We start from the raw sequence: 26641 nt of genomic DNA, 5'->3' as shown, positions 1-26641 counted from the left end.
ATGCATACACTTCATTGGTAGCTGCATAGCATGTCTCAGGGCACATTTCCTGATGGTGACAATAGTGAGCCATGCCTGCTTACTGTGTATTTAAAAAAAAAAAAAAGCCACTTATTTAAATCAGTGGAAGCTTGTCTGTAGCAGCCCCTTGCTTACAGTTGTGCAGTGGCAGTAAACACAGAATCCACTTGCAATTAACAGAACCTGTATTGAATCCATGGCTCAAAGATGCAAACAACCCAGCATGAGGATGATTGGGAACACTTAGAAATTGAGTCAAGTGTGAACAAGCCCTAACTTGCCAGACGCTCCTATAGCTTTAGTATGGGCATTAATGTTAATTAGCTTTATTATGGGCATTAGAGTGGCTTTACAAGTGTTAAAAATGCTTCTCAAATGCCTTGTGTAGTTTTGAGGCACTTTATAAGCATTTTACAAGCATTTAAAACCACAACCTAAATGCCTATAATAAATGAAATGGTGAAGCACTAAACCATAAATTAATAAATATAATGCAATAAGTGAATTAATATGTAGTAACCCACAGTGCTCTGATCCAATCTGGATCCAGTCAAGTGCAAAACTAGTGAAACGCACAGGAATAGCCTGTTGCAACACTCTGTGAATCCCTTTTATACAAATACAAATCCCCCCCCTGTCCCAAAATAGGGGACTAATGATGTGATGTATATAAGTGATCCCTTATGACTAAGGGAAAGCAATCAAATTGGTTTTCATTAATTAAGATTGGCACTGATCACAATTTCAAAAAATAACATCAACCACACAAGTTATTGGACATTGAGATTTTTTTTTTATCTGATCTTCACTTAACTTCAAAAAGTGATGAACAGGTGGTCTCAACTCTTGTGACATCCTCAAATAGCAGAAATGCCCCCTCACCTCCAAACCGTGACCGCAAGGGCCAACTCTTTTTAGGATCACCCCATGATCCTTAAGGATACTATCTCGTCACGGGAAGATGCCGTATACGCTCCCTTCAGCAATACCACTTACTCCTCTCAGGTTCCTTCCAGGTGCAAGTACGGAAATACAACTCACTCTCCACTCAGGATGTAAGCAGGTGCTGTGATAGTTGTCGCCAGGGGCGGACTGACAACTCATGGAGCCCCTGTGTCCTTGCCCACGCTCAAAGCGCACCCAAAAAGCCTATAAAGTACCAGGGGCATTTCATGGGGCCCCCTACTGACCTCGGGCCCTCAGGCAGTACCAGAGTGCTCGAATGGTCAGTCTGCCCCTGATTGTCGCTAATCATTAAAACCTCCAACAATATGTAATTCTAGCCTGTATGCCTGAGCACTATAATGTGACATGTAGTGGCATCTTCTGACCCAAGAACAGATATTGAGCTGTCACTTGTAGTAGCAGCCAGTTCCCTTTTTGATGAATGTACAAACAACCTTTAGGTCCAAATCTGTAAGGAGTGAGCCCAAGTGTTAACCAGTCAACCATTAATCCGTTAACCATGCATCTGTATAATCCATGAAATAGACTGGCTCATAATAAACTGTAATGCACCTAAAGTTGTTCCCTATTCCACGTCATACACTTTCACATTTGAGAAGCTTCCCTTATTTTCACTGGTGCCAGTCCTAGTCCACAGAACACCTGAGGCCCATGAGATATGGGAGTCTAGGTTACCAGGGAAACCTTTCCTATCACCACCAAGCAGTTGGACCTTCTTCCACTAGACCACCACTCATTCCCAACCAGCAGGGCTTGTACCATCCACACTTCCTAGGTGTTGGCTATACTGTATTTCTCTTAGAGAACATGAACAATCTAGCACTTATGACAGTAGCCTAAAGCTTAATCTATGTTTGACTTGGTGTAAGTCATCACACAGATGTATGGTTCATTGTGCTGATAATACCCAATGAACAAATCAAAGAGGCTGAAAACATTTTACGACTTAAATTTTGCACAATGTGACACATTCTCAAACAGTCAATGGTTTCCATAGGCCTGGTTCCAAAAATATGGTTAAGTTCAGGTATAACATGGTGACTGTTACAGGAGGGAACTATGGCTCTGGTCACATACAGACATAGTTCTCCACTATATTCCCATCCAAGGTTATGGCTGTGCTCAACTTTCCTTAAAGTGGAAAGCTCAGATTTCATTCTGTGTCCTACATCCTTTCACAGGCTCTCCTGTTAGCTTTCTGCACTCTAACTGTCAGTTTCTGAGATCTCTCCCCAATTGAGCTGGAGGGAAGTATCAAGATCCAAGGCTAATTTACGTTTGGGTTCTTGGTAACTGGGTTTAACTTTGGAGATGAATACTTTGTTATGAGCGATAGTATCCCCCCTCTTTTTTTTTTTTTTTTTTTTTTGTATCTATGCGTAAGTAAAGGGTGTCCAATCTTCTGCAGGCTTGATGGGGCCCTAGTTGGTGCACATTAAGGTTCAAATCCTTCCTTCTGTAAGGGCAAGATTTCCTTAGTGGTTGTAAATGCTGCTTTGTGCAAAACCACTGCACAAAGCATTTAAGTATAGACATGTATTTTATTAAAAAAAAAGCCTTTAAGAATCCCTTTTAAGATGGTATAGTCAAAGACAGATTCTCTCTAAGCTTTCTTTCTACAATCTTAGCTAATTCATGCCTTCATCCTTTGTGTTTTTAAAGGGGAAGAAGCTAACTTCAGCAGAGGTTGAAGCCCTAAAGATGGTGAACTAGTCTGGTGAAGCAGGTTCCTTTTTGGAATTGGAAGGAACTTGAAATTAGATACTAATGTAATCTTGTCTACTGAGGGCATCTGCTGTAGCCAGAGTCCTGTGGCTTCAGAATCTTGGTGACACTTGGTATACCATAATACAGAGTGGGCTAAGCAGTCTCGGCCTCAGTGTGATAAGCTCTAGTGTAAGGTGTATTAAATTGAACTGGCATCTAACACCATCACTTGCAACTTGTAATGATCTGGGTATGGAACCCTCTCACCTGGTCTGTTGTCTTTGTAGTGTAAGAGGTAATCTCTGTGTGGGGGGGGCCCCCCCATGTCTGTTAAGGAGCAATTCCAATGACAGCACTATGATCTGCCTTCGAGAAGGATTGACTGTCCTACACTTCAAAGACACCAGCAGTCTCCAGTTATTTACGTCTCTGCTCAGTGACCCAATCCAGCTCAGGATCTCCAGAGTCCCACACAACCTTCTCCACACACCCATCCTCCATCTCTCACCATCCAATTCTTTCCTGTAAAGTTCCCGGGCTTCTCAATATATATGCCCTGGCCCCTTTGCCAGCTCTCCTGGGAAAAATAGTCTAATCACTCCCTATCTGAGTGCATAAGTCCTGTTGCCATCATACAAGTCCAAGCAGCCTTTTCTTCAATAGTCTGAATAACTGGACTGCAAAACACTGTCATCTTGTTCTTAATTAACATCTTGCAACTGGTATTACTGCAGGGTGTTACATTAGTCCAGCTTCAACCAATGTAAATATGTATAGTATGTGCCATACCTTTGAGATCCCTAGGGCAGCTAGAAATCCCTGTAGTAGGCATGGTCACTATAATGATGGGCGCTAGCTTCCAGTTCCTGCTGAGCAGCTCCCCTGCTGCTTAGTGAGCATAGGAAGCTACCTGCATGGCATGGGTGCCATTTATTCAACACTTTGTATTAATGCCAATGAATGCAATGTGTTCTCTGGTTGGATGAGATGGAGATTGTGATGTCATTGCCCTGCCTCTCCAATTAACATGTGCACAACTGGGTATAGATTGTCACCTCTTAACAGGAAGTGCCCTAGTAAAGACCTTTATGGCAGGATCACCAGGAATTGTTTTAACCCCTTCAGCTCTGGAAGGTTTTACCCCCTTCGTAACCAGGTCATTTTTTGCTATTCAGCACTTTGCTACTTTAACTTGTAATTGCACAGTCATACAACACTGTACCCAAACCAAATTTATTTCATTTTCTTCACACAAATAGAGCTTTATTTTGAAAAAAAATGTTTTACTTTCTGCTATAAAACATATACAATAAAAAATTCAAAAATCGAATTTCTTCATAAATTTAGGTCAAAATGTATTCTGCTACATGTCTTTGGTAAAACATAAATCCTGAAAAGTGTATAGTGATATATTTTTTTTTTTTTTTCCTTTTCTTTTTGTGATTGGTGAGGAATCATGGTTGACCAGAAGTAGGACAGTGACATTCAGAGGGGGGAGCGTAAAAATCAACCCTGATCTGTAATATATTCAATGCTCAGGGAAATGACAAGAAATCAATTGAAGTTTGTTTAAGTTTTGTCGAAAGAGAATTTTCAACCAAGTCCAATTAAACCACTTTTTAGACAATTTATGTATTAATTTGTAGGGACCCTTCCCCAGTTCACATAACACAAAGTTGCATGACAATTGAAAATCCATTTATTTTAATTGTGGCTGTTCCAATCAATACGACTCAATTCACAGCAACTTTTAAAAAGGTCCCTGCACTTCTCTGATCAGACTTTCATGCAACTTGAGTGCCATAGACTTCTCAAGTCGCATGAAATTTATAAGCAGGTCACACTGGAAATTGTACAGCAATGGGGTCATAGATCCTAAATTTAGCTGTAGTCGGCCTTAATTGATATTGGTTTCCCTAAATCTCAGATCATTGTTTGCTTCCTCCTATTGTTGCAAAATGATCCAATGGTCTGAGCTATGAACATTTCAATCTTGCTAGCCAACCACTAAGAGATTTACTGTCAGTGGCACCTGCCCTGGAATGATAGAAAATGCCCTTCCTGCACCCTGATGATGTCTGCCAACAAAACATGTAGGGTGGGGCTTTGGCCTGTGACATCATCACGCCTGCCGGTGTACAGCAGCGCGGCAGAATATGCCTTATTTCTGAGATGCTTGTGAGTATTTTTTACACAAAGTATAGAGTTTTAGCAATATTACTCTATACAGTTTTTATTCATCATTTGACCAGTGAAAATTGTGTACATTATTGGATCAGTTACCACCTCCTTAATTTGAAGAGTGGGGCTTGAAGTATTGTGGAATGACTGACACTTCTTCCTAATACTCAAGTGCAGTTGATCTCTTTGTTACATCATTTCTATGCGGTAAGGAGCTTGCACTAATGGTGGTTTGGCACTTTGTATGTCTATTTCAAGATATACACAAATTTAGAACAAGGTTTCTTTATTGCCTTAAAGGGCTAAACACTGACACTGGTTGAGGACCTGTTCTAATATTTCATTTATTTAGCCTACTATTGACTTTCATTTTACATATTTATGTCACATGAGTATTCACGCTGCCTCGTTAATGATATCATTGATATTTTTATCTCATACTTAAATTATAGTTTCTCATAAATGAGGTATTGATTTGATGTAAAGATTGCGCACCTACTTGTAGGTAGGATGCAGCGGCAATAAAACACAAAGTCAATAAAAGCGTTTATTGGAGAAATGCAAACAGTCACAACAAACCCCAACCAGGGACACTCATGGATTCCAGCAGCAAGTAAAGAGCAGGTTTCGGTCTGACAGTGCTTGTGATGAGGGGCACAGTGCGGCCTGGCTGTCTCATACCCAAACAGAAAGATGTTCAGAGAAGTTGCGAGCTCTACATTCCCTCCTTGTCAGGAACCTTTCCCTGCTGTTAGTTTTGTCCATAACGGGCTTGCTACCTGTCTCTGCGCCACGCCAAATGCATGCCAGAACCTAGGGGCAGGGACTTATATAGCCTCTGCTGAACCAAGATGGCCACCAAGGATTACCCGGATGCAGAGCTGTCAACTGAAACGCTGCCTTCAGAGACCTGGAAGCCATGGAGAAAGTAGGTTTCTCTGACTTCCTTTCCAGGCTGTGGTACCGCTTGCCGAATGCCAACTACAGTGGAGACACAGACTGCACCTGCCTACATATTGGTTACTAACAAATAGTTGTGAGAACCTTCTGGAAGCTTTCTTGACTCCCGGGCTTTGGGAGGAGTGAATCCGAACCTTAGATTGCTGCACCAGAGGGTGAAAACTATCTGACGGAGCAAATTCAGAAGAGCAAAGTACATACTTGGGCACTGTAGGAAGTCTAGTGGCTCATCCAGAGGGTTTGTGTGCTGCAAATGTTTATGGCTGGAAGAATACCAAATGCATAGACTTCCAGTTCACACCTGAATCGCACAGTGGCCCGTTCTCCTATGCGATTCCTGTGTGAATCAGTGCTATGCAGTTTTCAGTCCATTCATTTGAATGGGCTGAAATCACCCTAGAACACACCAAAAGTAGTGCATGCACTACTTTTCAAAATTGAGATACCATGTGATCTGGTGCAGGCAAACTCATTGCTTTTGTGATTTACATTTGGGGTGTCATTAGGATTGTATTAACACCCACAGCAGATCACACACCCAGTGCTTTTTTAACATGGTACGGGAAATGCGCATGGAATGTGGACTTCCCGCACTGCGTTCCGGTGTGAATGAGCCCTAAAGGTTCTTTGTCTTTAGAGCTGTAAGGAGAATTTGGAGCCCACGTCTAGTCTTTTTGGGTATGCTGAACCCTAATCGCTTCATAGCATCTTTCAGATTTCAAAAAGTGACTGGCACCCAATTCTTCACACCCCACTAAAAGTATAAATGCAACCCTGGGGTTACAGGTCAGCCCACCAAGACACTTGGGGGTCACTAACTACCTCAAGGAGGTAAGTGGGTCCTACACATAATTTTATTTTTCATAAGGTTCTATTCACACTTGTCGTTTCCGGAATGCCTAAGAAATCACACAGAAAATGTGCCTTTTATAAACACGCTGCAAAAGACATGTTCTCTGGAGTGACAAATCATGCTTCTCTGTCTGGCAATCCGATAGACATGCCTGGGTTTGGTGGTTGCTAGGAGAATGGTACTTGCCTGACTGCATTGTGCCAAGTGTAAAGTTTGGTGGAGGGGGGATTATGGTGAGTTGTTTTTCAGGGGTTGAGCTTGGCCCCCTAGTTCCAGTGGCGGGAACTCTTAAGGCGTCAGCATACCAAGACATTTTGGAAATTTCATGCTCCCAACTTTGTGGGAACAGTTTGAGGATGGTCCCTTCCTGTTCCAACATGACTGCGCACCAGTGCACAAAGCAACGTCCATAAAGACACGGATGAGCCAGTTTGGGATGAAGGAACATGACTGGCCTGACCTCAACCTGATAGGACATCTTTGGGATGAATTAGAGCGGAGACTGCGAGCCAGGCCTTCTCGTCCAACATCAGTGCCTGACCTCACAAATGTGCTTCTGGAAGAATGGTCAAAACCTTCCCATAGACACCCTCCTAAACCTTGTGGACGGCCTTCCCAGAAGAGTTGAAGCTGTTATAACTGCAAAGGGTGGACCAACTCAATATTGAACCCTATGGACTAAGACTGGGACGCCATTAAACTTCATGTGCGTGTAAAGGCAGGCTTCCCAATACTTTTGGCAATATAGTGTACAGTGAAGGAAATTAGTATTTGATCCCCTGCTGATTTTGAATGTTTGCCCACTCTCAAAGAAATCATCTGTCTAAAAATCGAATGGTAGGTGTATTGTAACAGAGAAAAGCAACAAAAAATTCAAAAGAAGTGCATGTCTAACAAATGATACACTGATTTGCATGTTCACTAGGGAAATAAGTAATTGATCCCCTTCACAAAACATGACTTAGTACTTGGTGGCAAATCCCTTGTTGGCAATCACAGAAATCAGACATTTCCTGTAGTTGGCCACCAGGTTTGCACACATCTCAGGAGGGATTTTGGCCCACTCCTCTTGGCAGATCCTCTCCAATTCTTTAAGGTTTGGGGCTGACGTTTGGCAACTCGAACTTTCAGCTCCCTCCACAGATTTTCAATCAGATTAAGGTCTGTTAGGCCTACTCCAAGGACCTTAATGTGCTTCTTCTTGAGCCACTCCTTTGTTGCCTTGGCCATGTGTTTTGGGTCATTGTCATGCTGAAACACCAAGCCACAACCCATTTTCAATGCCCTGGCTGAGAGAAGAAGGTTCTTACCCAAGATTTGACAGTACATTGCCCCGTCCATTGTCCCTTTTTCTGCTGAGGGGACAGAACAACTGTACTGCATCAAACACCCCCAAAGCAGAATGTTTCCCCCACCATGTTTGACAGTTGGGATGGTGTTCTTGGGGTCATAGGCAGCATTCCTCCTCCTCCAAACACGTTGAGTTGAGTTGATGCCAAAGAGCTAGATTTTGGTCTCATCTGACCACAAAACTTTCAACCAGTCCTCCTCTGCATCATTCAGATATTCAGTGGCAAACTTCAGATGGGCCTGGACATGTGCTTTCTTGAGCAGAGGGACCTTGCGGGCACTGCAGGATTTCAATCCTTGTCGGCGTAGTGTGTTACCAATTGATTTCTTGCTGACTGTGGTCTCAGCTGCCTGGAGATCATTGACAAGATCCTCACGATCTAGTTCTGGGATGATTCCTTACTGTTTTCATGATCATTGACACTCCATGAGGTGAGATCTTGCATGGTGCACCAGACCTAGGGAGACTGACAGTTGTTTTGTGTTTCTTCCTTTTGCGAATGATTGCACCAACTGTTGTCACCTTCTCACCAAGCTGCTTGGCAATAGTTTTGTAGCCCAGTCCAGCCTTGTGTAGGTCTACAATCTTGTCCCTGACATCCTTGGACAGCTCTTTGGTCTTTGCCATGGTGGAGAGTTTGGAATCTGATTGTTTGATTGCTCCTGTGGACAGGTGTCTTTTATACAGTGCAGAGCAGACACAGAGCTGCTCGCTCTCCTCAATGGGCGGTCAGATAAAAACGAACCGCCTGTTTATTTTCATCTGATCCAATGGACAGAAGGGGAATTGGATCCCTATCCATCCCTTTTTGGTAGAACAGATTGGATTGGATGTTGATGGTTGTAAACGGACGCATGTCCATTTACACCCGCCGCTCCATAGAGGAGAATGGAGGTTCCGATCGGGTCTGCTTGAAAAACGGGCAAGCAGACCCAATCTGTTAATCCCTGTGAAAGAGCCCTTACTATGTAAGAATGGAGATGTGTGAATGAGCCCTGAGCATCCAATGAGCAAGCAGGTGACACCTCCTCATGCCCGTTTTTTAAATTATTTTTTTAATTCCCTGCAATGCTTTTACATTCAGCTGTCAGTGGTGAACTCCGCTGACAGCTGAAACATGAACGCTGCATTGGTTTTCACTACTAAAACACCACATGACTTGATAAAATAACTCATGCGGGATTTTAGTAGTGACAACCATGTGTTAATGTTTCAGCTGTCAGCGGGGTTCCCCACTGACAGCTGAATGTTAAAGAATTTCCATAAATTAAATAATTTAAAAAGTGGCGTGGGGTCCCCCCTCCCATCCATACCAAGCCCTTCGGGTCTAGTATGGATATTAAGGGGTAACTCCACACCAAATTTAAAAAAAAAAAACAGCGTGGGGTTCCCCCCAGAATCCATACTTTAGAACTTTATCTGAGCATGCAGCCTGGCAGGTCAGGAGTGAGCTCCCCCCCTCCTGAACTATACCGGGCCACATGCCCTCAACACGGGGGGGTGCTTTGGGGCAGAGTGGGCTCCCCCCCCAAAGCACCTTGTCCCCATGTTGATGGGAACAAGGGCCTCTTCCTCACAACCCTGGCCGGTGGTTGTAGGGGTCTGCGGGCGGGGGGATTATCAGAATCTGGAAGCCCCATTTAAGAAGGGGGCCCCCAGATCCCGGCCCCCCTTTACGTGAATGAGTATGGGGTACATGGTACCGCTACTAATTCACAAAAAAACTAAAAGTGTAGTGTAAAAAAACACAGGACAGGGTCTTTGACAAGTCCTTTAATAAATGAAAAATCTCATAGAATGTCCCCCGAAGTAGATCAAACGTCAATCACGAAACCCGCCGCCGGCAACCGGAAAAAAAAAAAAAACTGATGTCACATGGGGCGGGGTCACTCGGATCATGTCCCCGAGTGGCCCCACCTCTTACATATTTAAGAGCTGTCACCCAGGCTCACAGCAGAAGGCTGGCAGCCAGCGTCAGATGCGAATCAATTTTTTTTTTCTTTTTTCGGGTCACCGGCGGCGGGCTTCGTGATTGACGTTGGATCTACTTCGGGGGACATTCTTTAAGATTTTTCTTTTATTAAAGGACTTGTCAAAGACTGTGTCCTGTGATTTTTAACACTACACTTTTAGTTTTTTTTATGAATTAGTAGCGGTACCATGTACCCCATACTCATTCACGTAGGGTGGGGCGGGATCTCGGGGCCCCCTTGTTAAAGGGGGCTTCCAGATTCTGATAAGCCCCCCGCCCACAGACCCCCACAACCACTGGCCAGGGTTGTGGGGAAGAGGCCCTTGTCCCCATTAATATGGGGACAAGGTGCTTTGGGGGGGAGCCCCCCTGCCCCAAAGCACCCCCCCATGTTGAGGGCATGTGGCCTGGTATGGTTCAGTTGGGGGGGGCGCTCGCTCTCCCCCCCCCTTTCCTGACCTGCCGGGCTGCATGCTCAGATAAGGGTCTGGTATGGATTTTGGGGGGACCCCACGTTGTTTTTTTTTTTTTAATTTGGCGTTGAGTTACCCATTAATATCCATACCACACTCGAAGGGCTTGGTATGGATGGAAGGGGGGACCAGACACCGTTTTTTAAATTTTTTTTTAATTGCGAACCTTTATTTTTAGATTCAGCTGTCAAAATATATATTATCTAGAGCAGGGGTGGGCAAACTTTTTGACTTGACGGCCGCAATGGGTTCATATATTGGACCCGGGGGCCGGACCAAGAGTAGATGAATGGTGTGTATGTGTCATCCATAGTAAGTATAGTAATATTACCCCACAGTAAGCATAGTAATTAATCCTCCATATAGTAATTCATCCCCCATATAGTAATTCATCCCCCATAGTAATTCATCCCCCATATAGTAATTCATCCCCCATAGTAATTCACCCCCCATATAGTAATTCATCCCCCATATAGTAATTCATTCCCCATATAGTAATTCATCCCCCATAGTGTAATTCATCCCCTATAGTAATTCATCCCCCATATAGTAATTCATCCCCCATATAGTAATTCATCCCCCATAGTAATTCATCCCCCATATAGTAATTCATCCCCCATATAGTAATTCATCCCCCCATAGTAATTCATCCCCATAGTAATTCATCCCCCATATAGTAATTCATCCCCCATATAGTAATTCATCCCCCAGAGTAATTCATCCCCCATATAGTAATTCATTCCCCATATTAATTCATCCCCCATATTAAGTCCCCAAGTCCCCCCTGTGTCAATTCACTTACCTTTGCTCTGCGCGTTCCTCTCGCCGTGTTCCTGCGCCGTTCCGGTGTAGCATGAAAATCTGTCTCCTATGAGGATCTGTCCCCCTCGACGTATCTGCGCATGTGCCAGTTTCAGGCATTAGCAGCCGATCGGCGATCTCCGGCACATGCGCAGATATGTCGAGGGGGACAGATCCTCATAGGAGACAGATTTTCATGCTACACCGGTCTTCAGGGCGGACTGTGAGAGGAGCCTAGCGGGAGCCTAGCTCCGCGGGCCGGATTAAAAGGTCCGCCTGGCCGTATACGGCCCGCGGGCCGTAGTTTGCCCATTGCTGATCTAGAGTGACCTTCGAAATATGTAAAATCATTATAATGAAAATTATAAAGGATAAGAAACAAAAACTGAATCAACAGAACTAAGGAAATCACATTAGAATACATAGAGATATGCCTAGCTCCAAATAGTGCTGTTTGTTAATCACAGTAGACACGATTGAGTGCCGTCTGTCAGAGGACTCCACACTGAGATTTACTATTGAGCAGCGTCTAAAAAGAAAGCGCCCACGGCAGACGGCTAAAATGTGTTCTGAACCAGACAGCACATGACACTACTGCCGCCTGGAGCTGGAAGGAAGCCCCGGCGGCCATTTTAATGAAGGTATAGTGTGTTATTTCTGCTCACCACTATACCCTGTCTGTTTTATGCGGTACTACAATAAAGATATTTAATCTACTACACTATGGGCACTTGTTTTGTGGCTCCTATCTGGAGCTATTAAGCCCACAGGTACCTGTTAGTATCCAGCATATCCGGAGGAATAGGAGCCCCATATCCAGGCTGATCATCTCACCAATTTTAAGGGGACCTCTGGAACCAGTGGATTTAAATACTTCCCTAACGGCTGGATGACTGCACCATAGGAAAAAGTTCACCGGATTGTCCAGTATACCTTGAGGTTTTATATTTACGCGCAATATCCATGCGTTTCCGCTGAGTGCGCATTTTTTACTATCGGTTGGAGTCACAAGTTCATCTGCTGCATTTTCTTCCGTTTTAAGACTTTATATTCGTTTATGGTTTTTACATGCATTTATGACTATTATATGTGGACTTATTGGAATACCTGTAATTTTACATTTTTACAGCACTACACCCTATATTTGTTTTTTGATCTTTTAGAGCCATATTGGTACCTCTTGGTGTTTTAGCAGCTACCCTTAGGAGCGCTCACTATACTCTTATTTTTACTTGTCGGTTTTAGCACCATGTGTGTAAAAAATGCTCAGAGCAATGTGAACCTAAAAGTAGTGCACATAGTGTGTACTGTGAGTCCAGCTTGAAATAGGGAGTCTTGCCTTGAATCCAGAGATAGGTAGATGGGAGCTGTAATTGTCCTAATAATGTCTGTAGTCACTGGGCTCCTCTGTTCCACAGATTTTTTATTTGCTCAGCAATCTACTAAATTCTGTCTTAGGCTGGCCATACATTATACAACTTTCTTTAGAATATTGCTTTACATTTACCAAAAACCATATAATATGTCAAAAGGTCAAACCTAAACAACACTTTCAATTGTATCCAATTAAGCAGGCCCTTGCATTACATAGTTGATGGTAAATCTAAAGGAAATTGGGCAGAAATTGAACAGAAAATTGTATAGTGTATGGCCAGCCTTAGATACTGCTATAAAACCATCCCTGAAAATAGGCCCAGTGCAGTGTAGTAAGCAGGACCACCATTAGAAACATGGGGTCTTGTACATCCTTACAAAAAATGACCACTGCCCCAGTCTATAACTGGCCTTCACAGCAAGGAACACATGGAAGGGCGCCGCATGTCAAACAACAAAAGAGAAAGGTTCCGAGCTCAACGTGCCAGTCAGCTTGCAAACAAACCGAATTAATCTAACAGTATGTGTTAAAAACAGGGGCAAATATGTACGTAAACTACAGATCCTCATCACAGCACCCCGATATTCTGTAGTCCTAAGTCTACAAATTTTGAGAGCCCCCATAGTAGAGGCACATGTATTTAGTCTAGGTTCACATCTGTGTGGGTGGTGTGGTCCCGTGCGGGCTGCGTTTTTAGAAGAAGTGCAGGGACTTCTTCCCTGCGTGTAATGGGGTATGGGAGTCCATTCAAATGAATGGGCTCTCGTGCCCACGCAAAATGTTGCCCGCACAATAGACCAGGGGCAGGTGAATCAGAGGGAACCCACCCTTCCTTAAAGGTACAGGAGCGCACCGGACACCCAACATGTAGCACAATGGCAACTAGGGTGTCCAGTGCACCCCCTCACCAACAATTCAGCAGTACAAAATAAGGCCACTGCCCCAGTCTATAACTGGCCTTCACAGAAAGGAACACATGGAAGGGTGACGCATGTCAAACAACAAAAGAGAAAAGATCCAGCTTGCAAACAAACTGAATTATTTATTTATTTCAGGTACTTATATAGTGCTATCAATTTCTGCAGTGCTTTACATATAAATATATATATTGTACATTCACATCAGTCCCTAACCCTCAAGGGGTGTACAATCCAAGGTCCCTGACTCACATTAATATACTAGGGACAATTTGGACAGGATCCAATTAACTTACCAGCATGTCTTTGGAGTATGGAAGGAAGCTGAAGTACCTGGAGGAAACCCACACAGGCACAGAGAGAACAGGCAAGCTCCAGGTGGGTAGTGCTGTGGTTGGGATTTGAACCAATGGCCCTAGTGCTGGCAGGTGGAAGTGCTAACCACTAAGCCACTGTGCCACCCCTGTTATTAACCTAACAGTATGCATTAAAAACAAGGGTTTAGTTAGCACACATTTGCAAATACATATGTAAGCTATAGAGCCACATCACAGCACCCCGATAGTCCTAGCTCTACAGATTTGTTGGTGAGGGGGCGCACTGGTCACCCTAGCTGCCATTGTGCTTTATACTGAGTGTCCAGTGCGTTCCTGTACCTTTAAGGAGGGGTGGGCTCCCTTGGGTCCACCTGCCTCGGTCTATCCTTTAAATACATGTGCCTCTACTATAGGGACTCTCACAATTTGTAGAGGTAGGACTACACAATATCGGGGTGCTGTGATGTGGCTTTGTAGCTTATGTATGTATTTGCAAATGTGTGCTAACTAAGCCCCTGTTTTTATTGCATACTGTTAGACAGGTTAATTTGGTTTGTTTGCAAGCTGGCTGGCAAGTTGAATTGGGAACTTTTTCTCTTGTTTGACATGCGTCGCCTGTCCATGTGTTCCTTTCTGTGAAGGCCAGTTAGACTAGGGCAGTGGCCATTTTTTTTTGTACTGCTGAATTGTTGGTGTGGAGGTGCACTGGACACCCTAGCTGCCATTGTGCTACATGCTGGGTGTCTGGGCTCCCTCAGGTTCACCTCCCCCTGGTCTATTCATTAAATACATGTGCCTATACTATGGGGGCTCTCACAATTTGTAGAGTTAAGACTAAAGCATATCTGGGTGCAGTGACGTGGCTCTGTAGCATGCGTATTTATTTGCAAATGTGTGCTATCTAAACACCTGTTAACGCATACTGTTACAGGTTAATTTTGGTTGGCTAGCAAGTTGCATTTGAACTTTATCTTTTGTTGTTTGTCTTGTACATCCTGCCTAACAAGGCCCCAGTATCTCCCCATGCAATCCCCCACTACCCTGCACTTTGTACCTCCTGCATATCCGTTTACACCTTATCTGAACACCCTGTATTCAAATACTCCCAACACTCTGTATCCCCTATATCTCCAACACTCCAGCACTTTGCACTTCATGCTTCACCTGAACTCTGCACCTCAATACTCCAACATTTTGCACCCCAGTACTCCAACACTCTGTACTGCCTGCATCCCCAATACTCCATCTCTACACCCTGTGCATCACCTACACTCTGTATCTCAATACTGCTACCCTGCATCTCTCCCTTGTATCTGGGATTTGTGTTGAGAGCCTCACCTTTATGGAGTTTGCCCACCAGCCCTCTTCTAAAATGGTTGTCTCAGTGCCATGTGCTTCTGTGCATGGCTTACAGCTCCATACTTCCCACATTGTGAGCTCCAACCAGACGTGCCCCTCCATCACAAGTGGGAGATTCTGGGATTTGTAGTCAGTGATGAAGCGTTGAGAAAGGACCAGGGGGTGGAGGGATGGAGGACTCTGAGCTGCCCACAGGCAATAGCTCCTATAAGTCGTCAGGGGGGCCAAATGCCTGAGCTGTCTGTATCCCTCTATTGGCAGCTCTGGTATTAAGTAATCAGGGCCCAACGGACATCTCAGCCCTTACAATGTGAAACAAGCATAATAATCAGATGGCTTCTTTACACTCTCATGCGCAATACCCCATGCTCTGAGAATGGTAATTAATATTCCATTTGAGAACTAGAAATGCATGTAAGGAAGACTGAGGTTGGGCAGGTTTTGTCACTGAGCTCTAAAAGTTCTTCTGATAGGACAGCCACCCACCTGTTATTGAGCTCAGCTCTCCACCGAATTGTGTTATACTCCTGGTCTGAGGCCTGCTCATGACATCCCTGGCCTGAATATCTGAGAATAAAGGAATGTCCATGCACAAATGCTATATTCTGCACTGTACTGTAAATCTTCCGTGACAGATCACATTGACATACTAGCAGAACCTTCAGCATGGAATGCACGTGCAAGGTTCTGCAGCAGTCATTTTAGTGCAGAACGCAGGCACATGTCTTTTAAGCAATCTTCCCTCTACACCTCTGTTCCTCTCCTTGGGAGCACCCCAGAGTTGGAACCCCTTCCCTGTGTATACTGGCCTTCAGCTTCCATCACCAAGTTAAAGGACCTGTAGCTGAGGGTCAGGAGAGATCATGGTGCTCTCAGTATACCAGTGTCTTCCTGACGTTCCTTCTATAGCTCTGCCCGGCCCGGTATGTTCCCCATTGGGATACTACCATTATTCACATCAGTGACCTCTGTCCAGGCCTTCAAGGCTTTAGGCTCCCGGGTGAAGGCTCCTTCAGAAGGTCAGGCGAGACAAGGCAACTACAGCTATTTTCATGTTCTGTGCCAACAAGCCTGGCACTTCACCCCTGCAAAGAGCCTTTTTAATTAGTACTGCAGGAGACAGCAGCTTTGGGGTATCTCCCTCCCATGCCCCATCTACTCTTAGCTCCACCCACCACTGACATTTATGCATGCATTATTTCCACCCTTTACATCACCAGTGGAGGGGTTTCTCTAAAAGAGGAGTTAACACCTAATTACAAATGTCTCCTTGCCATACTACAATGGGACCAGAGTCCTTTAGCGGCAGGCTGAGTTTGACAACCTGTGCACCCACCTCATTTGTAGAACCCCATCAACACCTCAGTAGTAAGGCACAGGAACATGAAGCAAAAGCATAATAAGGGTACGAGCCGAGGTCACAGCAGGTAGGCAGGAATCTAAAGACAGGTTAGAGGCAAGTCAGGTCATGCATGGGAAGACAAATCTAGCAGGTTAGGGCACAGGTGAAGCAGGAACTAGCTGAAGACCACACAGCAATCCAGCTTAAATAGGACTTTTGATGCCAGTGTCACAAGCATGGCACATACAAGCCTTGCATTGAGCCTTCTGCTCAAAACTATGAGAATGCAGATGAGCATGCAAAAGTCTTCTTGTTTTATATACGTACTGGACATTCCTAAGATCTACCTCCCCCTGATGACCAGCCTGAGGGCCACATGTTGCCCTTGGTACATTGTGTGGCTCTCAGATCTCATCAATCTGTAGGGGAAACATTGGGGTAATAACATTGATCACTACTAGCCTCATGTAATGTTTTCTTAGTTTTGTGTTGTCTTTTGCAGCATTCACAAGCCAAAAATACAGCATGTTAAGACTCTCTGACCTTCATTTCCTCTATTAGTTCTGCAGTTTCTGACAGTCCTATCAAGCATTCTATATATTGAACATTTTGTGTAGCCTTTTAGTAATGTCAGGAGCCAAACTGAACCCCCCTTTAGCTCATAAGTTGAAAACCACTAATCTACCCTCTCCATTTGAATTGTTATATATTAAGGAATAGTTTTTATTTAAAGGTAGTATAAATATATAAAGGCTTATATTGACTTCTCAGATTATTCATTGCCAGTGTAGGGTGGAGTGGTGTAGGGGAGAGGCAGCATTTTGAGATGAGGAACATCGCCTTCAGTGACAAGGCCAAAATCCAGCTTTAATAGATTTAAGAAAAACCTGCAAAGGCAAAGAAAAATCTTGATCCTGGCCTCACTATCTAGCAAATGTCCTAAAAGAAAGCAAAGAAAGTCTAAAAGTTTCCATTCCTATCCTACATGTTTGTTCCTGGCCAGTGACTCACAAGGTCATCAGAGTGATATCCTGCAGTCTACAGCTTTAGAAACAAGTCAACAATGGCAGCACTTATATTTCTAGGTTTACAGGTCCACCCCAGAGTACCAAACAAATTGCATTATTTCAGTATTAGTTGCCAGTTACATGATCCTTATCTACTGATGACCTATTAAGGTGTACCTACCAATATGCTATACATGTCTTTATTCAATAGTAATTATTTGCTGAAATATAACTGTACAATACACCCTATAGAAACGACTATCTGTCCTGTGTTGGGATTCTAGCAACACAAGAGAAAAAGCACTGCTCTGTGTTGGATAAATTGCATGGTTTATGAAATATTTTCTGCTTCGATATTGACCCTACGCATTTTCTGCAAACACTATAAATGTATATAACAAGAAAAGTCAGTTGCTGTCTGTCCTGTCACTAAACCAGATAAAAGCACCATCATGACGCCCAAGCTATGGCTCCTTCTGGTGACTGCCACATTTCTAGGACTTCCGAGTTTGGCTACTGAAAATGGAAGTGGTGAGGAAGACTTATGTAAGTAATTTCACCTCCTAAGTTAAAAAAGCATACAGAAATGGGGCTGATTAGTCTAAGGTCCATGTCACATGTTTGAATAATAACCAACATACTGAATGTTATTTGCTCCAACACTGCAGAACCTCACTTTTTTGCAGCAAAGCATTGATGGAATTAAATCTCTTGATTTGGAAAAACTAAAACATTTTGTTTTTAATTGCAAAGCCCCCAATTGTCCCTCATTTGAGACCAAATCCCGCTGTCCTTCTGGCACCCTCAGTTGTCATTTTTGACCTAAATTGTATCTCTATACAAAATATATTTTACTAACTGTTATGCTGCTCTAAACTTTTATCCAAACACTGTATTTCATTTGTTTTGTATAAGCCAATTATAAGGGAAAATAGAGGTTAAAGTACTTGTGTGGTTTAGTCCAGTGCTCCCCCAAACTTCAGCTCTTGCAAGCCTTTATTTGGCTCTTGAAGCACTAATTCCTACTGGTACAAGACACCATTCCTCCCACTGACCCCTATGATGGGGCACTGTTATTCCCACGAATGCGTACGATGGGACATTTTCTACCACTAATACCAATGATGGACATGATTCCCCTCCCACTGACCACAAACACTTTGCCACCAAGCCTGACACATTTACTGATGCTGGGGCATTTTCTACTTCCACTAGCCACAGTCCAATCCCCCTAAAGTCTGAACAATCATAAACTGGCCTTTTGTTTAGAAAGTTTAGTGACCCCTGGCGGCTTTGCCAGTCATTTTCTGCACATGAGATCTTTGTAGTCAGTGTAACTGGGGTTGTGGCAGGGATGTGCTTTACTTTACCAACATATCGTGTGTCCTTTACAGATGTAATTGGGCTATGGAATAGCAAGACCTCTGTGTATTTTGTGTGGTTTTTTTTTTTTTTTTTTTTTTTTTTCCTCCTACCAAGGATGCACCTTAATTTCTGTAGTTGTTCCTCATAACTGATGCCCTCCAACCCCTTTATTAGCTTTGTTGCCTTTGATACAATATTCTTCAAAACACATAACTGGACTCCCTAGATGTCTCCATCGCAGATGATTGAGAAGTGCACATAGGAAGTGTGGAGCTTTACTTGTATGGAATATTTAGTACTGAAATACTTGCACAATTCTTCCTATTGTGGTTTTAGATATAATAGCACCGAATGAGTGTGACGGCTCTCCATATGAGCGAAGAAACTGTGGATACCCTGGAATAAGCTCTTCAGACTGTGCCAAGAGAGGGTGCTGCTTCAATACCAGTGTACGGGGGGTGAACTGGTGCTACTACACTAACTCTGACAGTGAGTACTACCACAGAACAAACATTACCGGAATCTGCCACAGAATAATATCGTGAACTATCTTTGCTGTTATTGCTAAAACATTTTGGTCTGTTCCTTAATCTCCTTCAATAGAAAGTAAAGTAGAGCAAGGGCCTTCTAAACAAAGCCAATTTACAGTCCTTCAGACTATAGGTGGGCTGTGGCCAGTGGGAGTAGAAAATGCCTTAGGCTTGGTCAGTGGGAATAAAAAAAAAATACTGTGGTCAGTGGGAGGAAGTGCCCAACCTGTTGGTATCAGTGGGGAGGAATAGTGCCCCATTATTAGTGGTAGGAATAGTGTCTTGTCATTGGTACTAGTAGCAGGAATAGTGTTTCTTCTTTGGTATCAGTGGGAAGATCGCCTGTTCCTTGGCATTAGTGGGAGAAGTGCCCCATTGTTTGTGTCAGGGGGAGGAATAGTGCCCCAATGGCTGGATAACGGTGAGCAAAGGGCCATATCTGACAGTTTAAAGACCACTGACTTGGGGCAGGCTAAACTTTATGGGCTATGTACATCCCTGACTAGGGATGCAGTACTCAGGACAACCCCTGTAAAGTATGGGCTGCTCTCTAACTGTAGATGCAAGGTTGACATTAACACCATGTACTTCCTTAACTGGCATCCTACCTATGGGGAGCTCTACTGGCTCCGATGGCACTAACACTGCCTGTTAGTCCAAATGGTCCTGTACCTAACCCATTACAATGACTCTGGAGCCATCTAGTAGCCAAAGAATTACATTGAGCACCTTTATGCCCTTACCCTATAGATACAGTGGAGTAGTAAGCATAGCCACAAAGAGCCAGGAAATGGGCTATTTGCAGGATTACCAGTTGAAAAGAAACCCTGAAACAAAAATTAATGCAGCCACTACAACTAAGGACACAATACTTATTTTGGGGTTCAGATATTTTTTTAAGGACAGAACTCCTCATCTACTTATTCTAGGCCAGTGACTTGTGTAATGTTGAAACCAGCAGATCAGCAAACTAGCTTTTTCAGCTGAACGAAGGGTCGTTCCCTGCTTGGCAACATGACAAGGAATTCCTAATTTTTTTAATGTGGATCCCCCCTTTAAACCACACCATGGCATCATAAAAAATGCTTTTTTATTACCCGTTTCAGATGAGGCTCAGTGTGCAGTGAGTCCAGCCAAAAGAACCGATTGCGGATACCCAGGAATTAATGCCAGCGAGTGCCATTCCAGAGGATGCTGCTTTAACTCCACTATTCGCAGGGTTAAATGGTGCTTCTTCCCAAAACAACTCGGTAAGTTATTGCATCACATAGCCAATAAAATCCTTTAGACTAAGGGCCCATCTACTTTGTGGTGTGTTCACATGTGGTTGACATGTGTCACGTTAAGGCAGCCCATTCTGAAAAGAGCTATAGATTTACCTCTGATAGTCTTAAGGCTTAACCTCCCCCCCCCCCCCCCCCCCCCCACATGTATACATGCCTAGATCCAAGAACTGTGGCTTCAATTGTTTACCTCCATAGGTGAAAGGCTTCTCTCCTAGCCACGTATGTACATTATAGCCCCCTAGATTCCTCTGTGGCTTTTTTACCTTCAGCTCCCAGCCAGGATGGGTCCCAATTACAGCCTCATGGACTTCATGTGCATGCACAGCCAGGAGAGGGAGCCTTTCACAGCTGATTGTAAAACATCCGGATCTCTATGATCTGTGAAGGGGAAGGGTGGAATCCTGTAGGTCAGGGCAATGGGGGTAAAACGACTAGGCTCACCATATCTGAAAGTGCACTTACCCTTTAAGTCAAGAATGTGTATAAAAATTAGTACCCCCCAAAGGCTCTGAAAACTTTTCTGTGCAGCCAGTTAACATGAATTGCCATTTCAAATACAATATTATCAATTATTCTTCATAGATGATGATCAAAGCTTGGTGAGGCCATATGATCAAAGCTTGGTGAGGCCAGCTGACAGGACAGGCTGTGGATATCAAGGAACTAGAACAGACTGTGGATATCCAGGAATTGGTTCCGAAGAATGCCATTCCAGAGGATGCTGCTTCAACTCCTCCATTCCCGGGGACAAATGGTGCTTCTACCCCACTGACTACAGTAAGATTATTTCCTATGCTTTAATTTCCATTAATATAATTAATATGCAGAATTTTTAGAGTGTCAACAGTTTCCACAGTATGTTACAAAAGCAAGCTGTGTTGGTGTCTTAGTTCTACTTGGTATGAGCTTCTCATAATCCCCTATGTAGCACAGCTCAGACTGTAGGGGAAGGCAATCCGAAAAGCCAATCATATAAGCTAAAGTGCTGATGTGCTAACAAGGAACATGCTGATAGGAGGAGTGTGCAGACTTGATGCATAACATCTCAAAAATCTGCTGCTCCTCCTTTTACTGCCTGGTCTTTGGCGGGGGGATACTGAACTGCATTAGAAGAAAAAAAAAATCAGGTCCTCCTGCTATATACAGCTGTGCATGCAACTCGCTAATCTACTAACAGCTAAAACCAATGGTCACTACTCTGTACTCTTACTACTTGACCTCCTCTGAGGCTTTTGATATGGTTGACCATCCCCTCAAACTCCACTCTCTTGGTCTCACTCTGCTCTCCTGGTTCTCCTCTTACCTATCGCAGTGCTCCTTCAGCATTGCCTAGAACACTGCCTCCTCCTCTTCACTCCCTCTTTCTGTAGGGGTCCCTCAAGGTTCTGTCTTTGGACCCTTTCTCTTCTCCATTTACACCTCCTCCCTTGGTCACTTGATAAACTCCCATGGCTTTAAGTACTCTCTATGCTGATGACACACATCTCTCTACCCCTCGCCTCACCCCTTCAGTCTCCTCTTGCATTACTAACCTACTAAGTAACATATCGGCATGGATGTCACTCCACTTCCTCAAACTCAATCTTTCCAAAACTGAGCTCTTAGTAATCCCCCCTGCCTGTGCCCCCTCTCCTGACTTCTCCAAAATCAAACACAATAATCAGTCCTTCCCCTCATGCCAGGGTACTAGGTGTAATCCTAGACTCCCATCTGTCCTTTCACCCCCAAATCCATCATTGTCCAAATCTTGTAGACTTCACCTCCAACATCTCCAAGATACGCCCGTTCCTAACCTCGGAAACCACTAAGCAACTTATTCACTCCCTTGTTATCTCATCTTGACTATTGCAACTCCCTCATTGGCCGGCCTCATCGCAGGCTATCCCCTCTTCAGTCTATCATGAATGCTGCTGCCAGACTTATCCACCTTACTAACCGTTCTGTATCTGCCACCCCTCTCTGATAATCCCTCCACTGGCTTCCCATTGCCCAACGGATAAAATTCAAAAAATTAACAACGTATAAAGCCATTTATAACTCTGCCCCAAATGACATCACCGATCTTGTCTCTAAATATCACCCAAACTGTACTCTCTGCTCCTCGTACGACCTCCTGCTGTCTAGCTCCCTTGTCTCCTCCTTCCAGGACTTTTCCAGAGCTACCCCTATCCTCTGGAACTCTCTACCCCAATTTATCAGACGATCACCTACTCTGCTCACTTTTAGGTGGTCTCTGAAAACCTATCTCCAAGGAAGCCTATCCTGCCCTCAGCTAATAATGGAATCTTCTACTCTTCCAACCGGTCCATCTTCCACAGTTACTACACTTTTTTTTTTTTTTTTTCCCTCCCCTTTTACGTCTTTCAGGCCAGCACCTTGAGACCTCGGCTCCTCCCCCTCTGAGGAAACACCACCACCCTAAAATAAAAAAAGCTCCCCTCCGACCTCCATTCAGGTGTTTCCTCCGGCTATCGCACAGACGGCAGGGGAGCCGAGGGCTGGATAGCCGACAGAGGCTCGACGCAGCCGGGAGTGAAGGTCGAAGTGTCCGGCTTCATATCCTCCCTGGGCAGGCTGCGGTGCAGTGGGCGCGCACCCTGGGTGACGGGGAAGGCGTGTACCTGATCTTTGCCCCCCGACCCCCTCCAGCGAGTTGGGGAGGCTGTGGTGAGATCTGGGGAGGATCGGGATGGAGTCTCGCTCCTTCCCATGCTAGCGGTCAGGTGACTTTGCCGGGCTGGACGTCGGGAGATGGCGATTTCCGACAAGAGGGGTGGGGCTTCGCCCAGGGCTGCAACTTCCGGTCGCGGCCCTCACACAACGGCGGCGCAAGATTTAAATAGCGGTGCACAGCTGCCTGGGGGACAGGCTAGCACCAGGCAACCGCCCTCCTGAGCAGGATGTCGGAGGCACCGGGACCAGGAGATGCCAGCACCAGCCAGACACAGGTAAGGTGCCTCAGTGGAGGCCTCCCCTACCTGTTGACCCCTAGCTCAAGGGGTATTCCCGGACCCTCAGGTAATGGGGTGTGTAAGGGGTAGGGCAGGGGGTCTGCAGTGGGAGCAGGCCCTTAGGCTCTGCCGGGAAGGAGGGGGGGGTGGCAAACTTGGTGTGAGGTTAGGTTTGTCAGGCTTCCCTCCTGCAACTTCTTTGTGTCTTTCAGGGCAAGGCTCGGGCTAAGCTTAAGCACCAGGAGCCTAGACGGGGATGCCCATCCTGGGGTTAGTGAAGGAGGAGAGGCCGGAACAGGGGGACTTAGCCAGGTCGGTGAAGGACTTGGCTAGCACCTTCGACTCCTTCAAATCCCTCATGGAACGGTTTGCCCTTCCCCAGCCTGTACCCCCCCTTCCCCCCCGATAGCCTCGGTAGGTAGGAGCAGGGAACCCCACGTGTCTGGAGAGGAGGAAGGGCCATTGAGGGATTCCCAGTCTGAAGAGGAATCTGCGGGGGAAGGTCCCTCTGAGGAAGGCAGGGGTCCCTCCCGGTATAAATTAACCCTAGAGGAGGTGGATGAGCTCCTGGAGGCTATATATGAGACCCTGAACATTGAGGAGGTTAAGACCTTATCTCTCCATGACCAAATGTATCGGGGTTTGGAGGAGCAAAAGCACAGAATATTTCCTGTGCATGACATTTTGGTGGAGACTATTAGGAAGGAGTGGCAGGATCCGGAAAGGAAGCCGTTCTTCTCGAAGGCGTTAAGAAGGAGGTTTCCGTTAATGAGGACCCTTTACAACCTGAAGGACCCTTTACAATCTGAAGCCGGCCATGGCCGCGACCGTGGTAGCTAGAAACTTGGAATACTGGCTTACATAATTGCAGGCCCATATTGTGGTACTCTCCCAGGGAAAAAATCTTGGCCTCCTTTGAGACCCTTTTGCAAGGGATCGGATATATCGCGGACGCTTCTGCAGAGTCGGTGAGGTTGGGGGCTAGGTCAGCTGCTCTTACCAATTCGGCTAGAAGGGCGCTGTGGTTAAAAACGTGGCAGGGGGACATCACTTCAAAAGTTAGATTGTGCGGCATCCCCCTCACAGGAGACTGTCTTTTCGGCCCAGGGTTGGAGGAATTGTTGGACCAGACAGCTGACAGGAAGAAGTCCTTCCCCCTCAAGAGGAAGTTGCAGGAGGGAGGGACACGTAAGGCCCGCCCGGCGAAGAGACTGAGCCTGAGGCCAGTGGGTCAGGGTAGGTCTGCAGGCCAGAGAGGCGGGGGAGGGTGATTTTTTTGCCCTCCTGAGCAGCCCCAGAAACCGCGGTGACTCGGTTCCTCCTGTGGGAGGAAGACTGGCGGCCTTCCTCCCACAGTGGGAAGCGGTGGTCGCCAGCCCCTTCATTTTGGATGTCATCAGAAGGGGTTATCGGTTGGAGTTTGCAGGCCCAGCACCCGAGAAGTTCCTTGTGACGGCCCGTCCAAGGGATCCGGCGAAGGCCGCTGCCCTGGTGGACGCCTTGGAGGATCTCGAGGACCAGAGAGTCATCACCAGGGTCCCGATAAGGGAGCGAGGGAAGGGGATTTATTCCCATGTGGTGTTGGTTCAAAAGCAGTCTGGGGCGTTCAGGCTGATTTTGAACCTGAAACCCCTGAACAGGTTAGTACGCTACCGGAGATTAAGCATGGACTCCATCTTTACAGTCAGGTCCCTGATTCCGCCAGGTGCTTTCATGGCGTCTGTAGATTTGAAGGACGCCTATCTGCACGTGCCTGTTGCGGAAGCTTCTCAGCGGTTCTTCAGGTTGGCAGTAGGCGGAGAGGGAGGAGTTCGACATTGGCAGTTCAGGGCACTTCCATTCGGGCTTTCCTCCTCGCCAAGAATTTTTACCAAGGTTCTGACGGAGGCACTGATTCCTATTCGCATGAAGGGGATTTCGGTGATAGCCTATCTGGACGACTTGCTACTCTTCGCAGATTCAGAGGCTCACCTTCGGCAGAATCTGGTGGTATTGAGGGGCCATCTGGAGAACCTGGGGTGGATTTTGAATCTAGAGAAGTCCTGTCTGGTGCCTTCTCAGAGTAGTATACTTAGGTTACACTCTGTATTCGGTGAGTCAGAAGACCAGTCTGACTTTGGAGAAGGTTGCCAAGTTGGAGGCGGGGATCAGATTGGTGCAGGGGAGCAGGTCGATATCCATAAGGCAAGCCATGTCTGTACTGGGATTACTAACCGCTTCTATTCCAGCAGTACAGTGGGCATGTTTGCATATGCGTCCCCTCCAGCTGTGGGTCCTGAGAGTTTGGGACAGGAGGGCTCACTCAGAGGACCGGGTCCTGGTTCCCCCCAGTGTGAAGAGGTCCCTGTGGTGGTGGAGATCGTCCAGCATAGCCCAGGGGTTGCTGTGGTGCTTTCCGGTGTCGAGTGAGGTCACGACGGATGCCAGCTCCTGGGGGTGGGGAGCCCACCTGGGAGGCTTAGTGGCTCAGGGGGAATGGTCCTTGGCGCAGAAGGGCGAATCCTCAAATTGGAGGGAGTTGAGGGCAGTGGGGGAGGCTCTGCACGCCTTCCAATTGAGGGTCACGGGCAAGCATGTGCGAGTCCTAACGGACAATGCCACGGCGGTGGCTTATATAAACTGGCAGGGCAGAACGAGGAGCAAGGCCCTCGGAGCGTTAGCGGCTATGCTGTTGTCCTGGGCAGATTTCCTGAGCAGGACACAGCTCAGGGAGGCAGAATGGGCCTTGAACCCTGAGGTCTTTCAGGAGTTTGTGCGGAGATGGGGATCCCCGGACGTGGATCTTTTTGCCTCGGGAAGAAACAACAAGGTCACGAACTTCTTCTCCCTATCCCGCAGGGACGGGTCAAGAGCGGTGGATGCATCAAGTCAAAGGTGGGATTACCAGCTGTGTTGCGCTTTCCCCCC

The 26641-nt window shown here is 45.7% G+C and overlaps 1 protein-coding gene across 1 annotated transcript in view; it reads left to right on the top strand.

Annotated features, from left to right (window-relative positions):
• The window catches only part of LOC149450440 (uncharacterized), a 134270-nt gene that overhangs the window by 39737 nt on the left and 67892 nt on the right, over positions 1-26641 (top strand). The window contains exons 18-22 of the mRNA XM_089691948.1: positions 16163-16272; positions 19304-19456; positions 20604-20747; positions 25065-25918; positions 26001-26608. Of these exons, the coding sequence (XP_089548074.1) occupies positions 16163-16272; positions 19304-19456; positions 20604-20747; positions 25065-25918; positions 26001-26608 (1869 nt within the window). The remainder of the gene's footprint in view (positions 1-16162; positions 16273-19303; positions 19457-20603; positions 20748-25064; positions 25919-26000; positions 26609-26641) is intronic.

The sequence above is a fragment of the Staurois parvus genome, unplaced genomic scaffold, assembly GCF_062004578.1.
Source record: "Staurois parvus isolate SC_StPar_1 unplaced genomic scaffold, SC_StPar_1.0 ptg000574l, whole genome shotgun sequence".
Lineage (NCBI taxonomy): Eukaryota > Metazoa > Chordata > Amphibia > Anura > Ranidae > Staurois > Staurois parvus.
The sequence above is the reverse complement of the archived record's forward strand: the minus strand, read 5'-3'. Positions and strand labels throughout refer to the sequence as shown.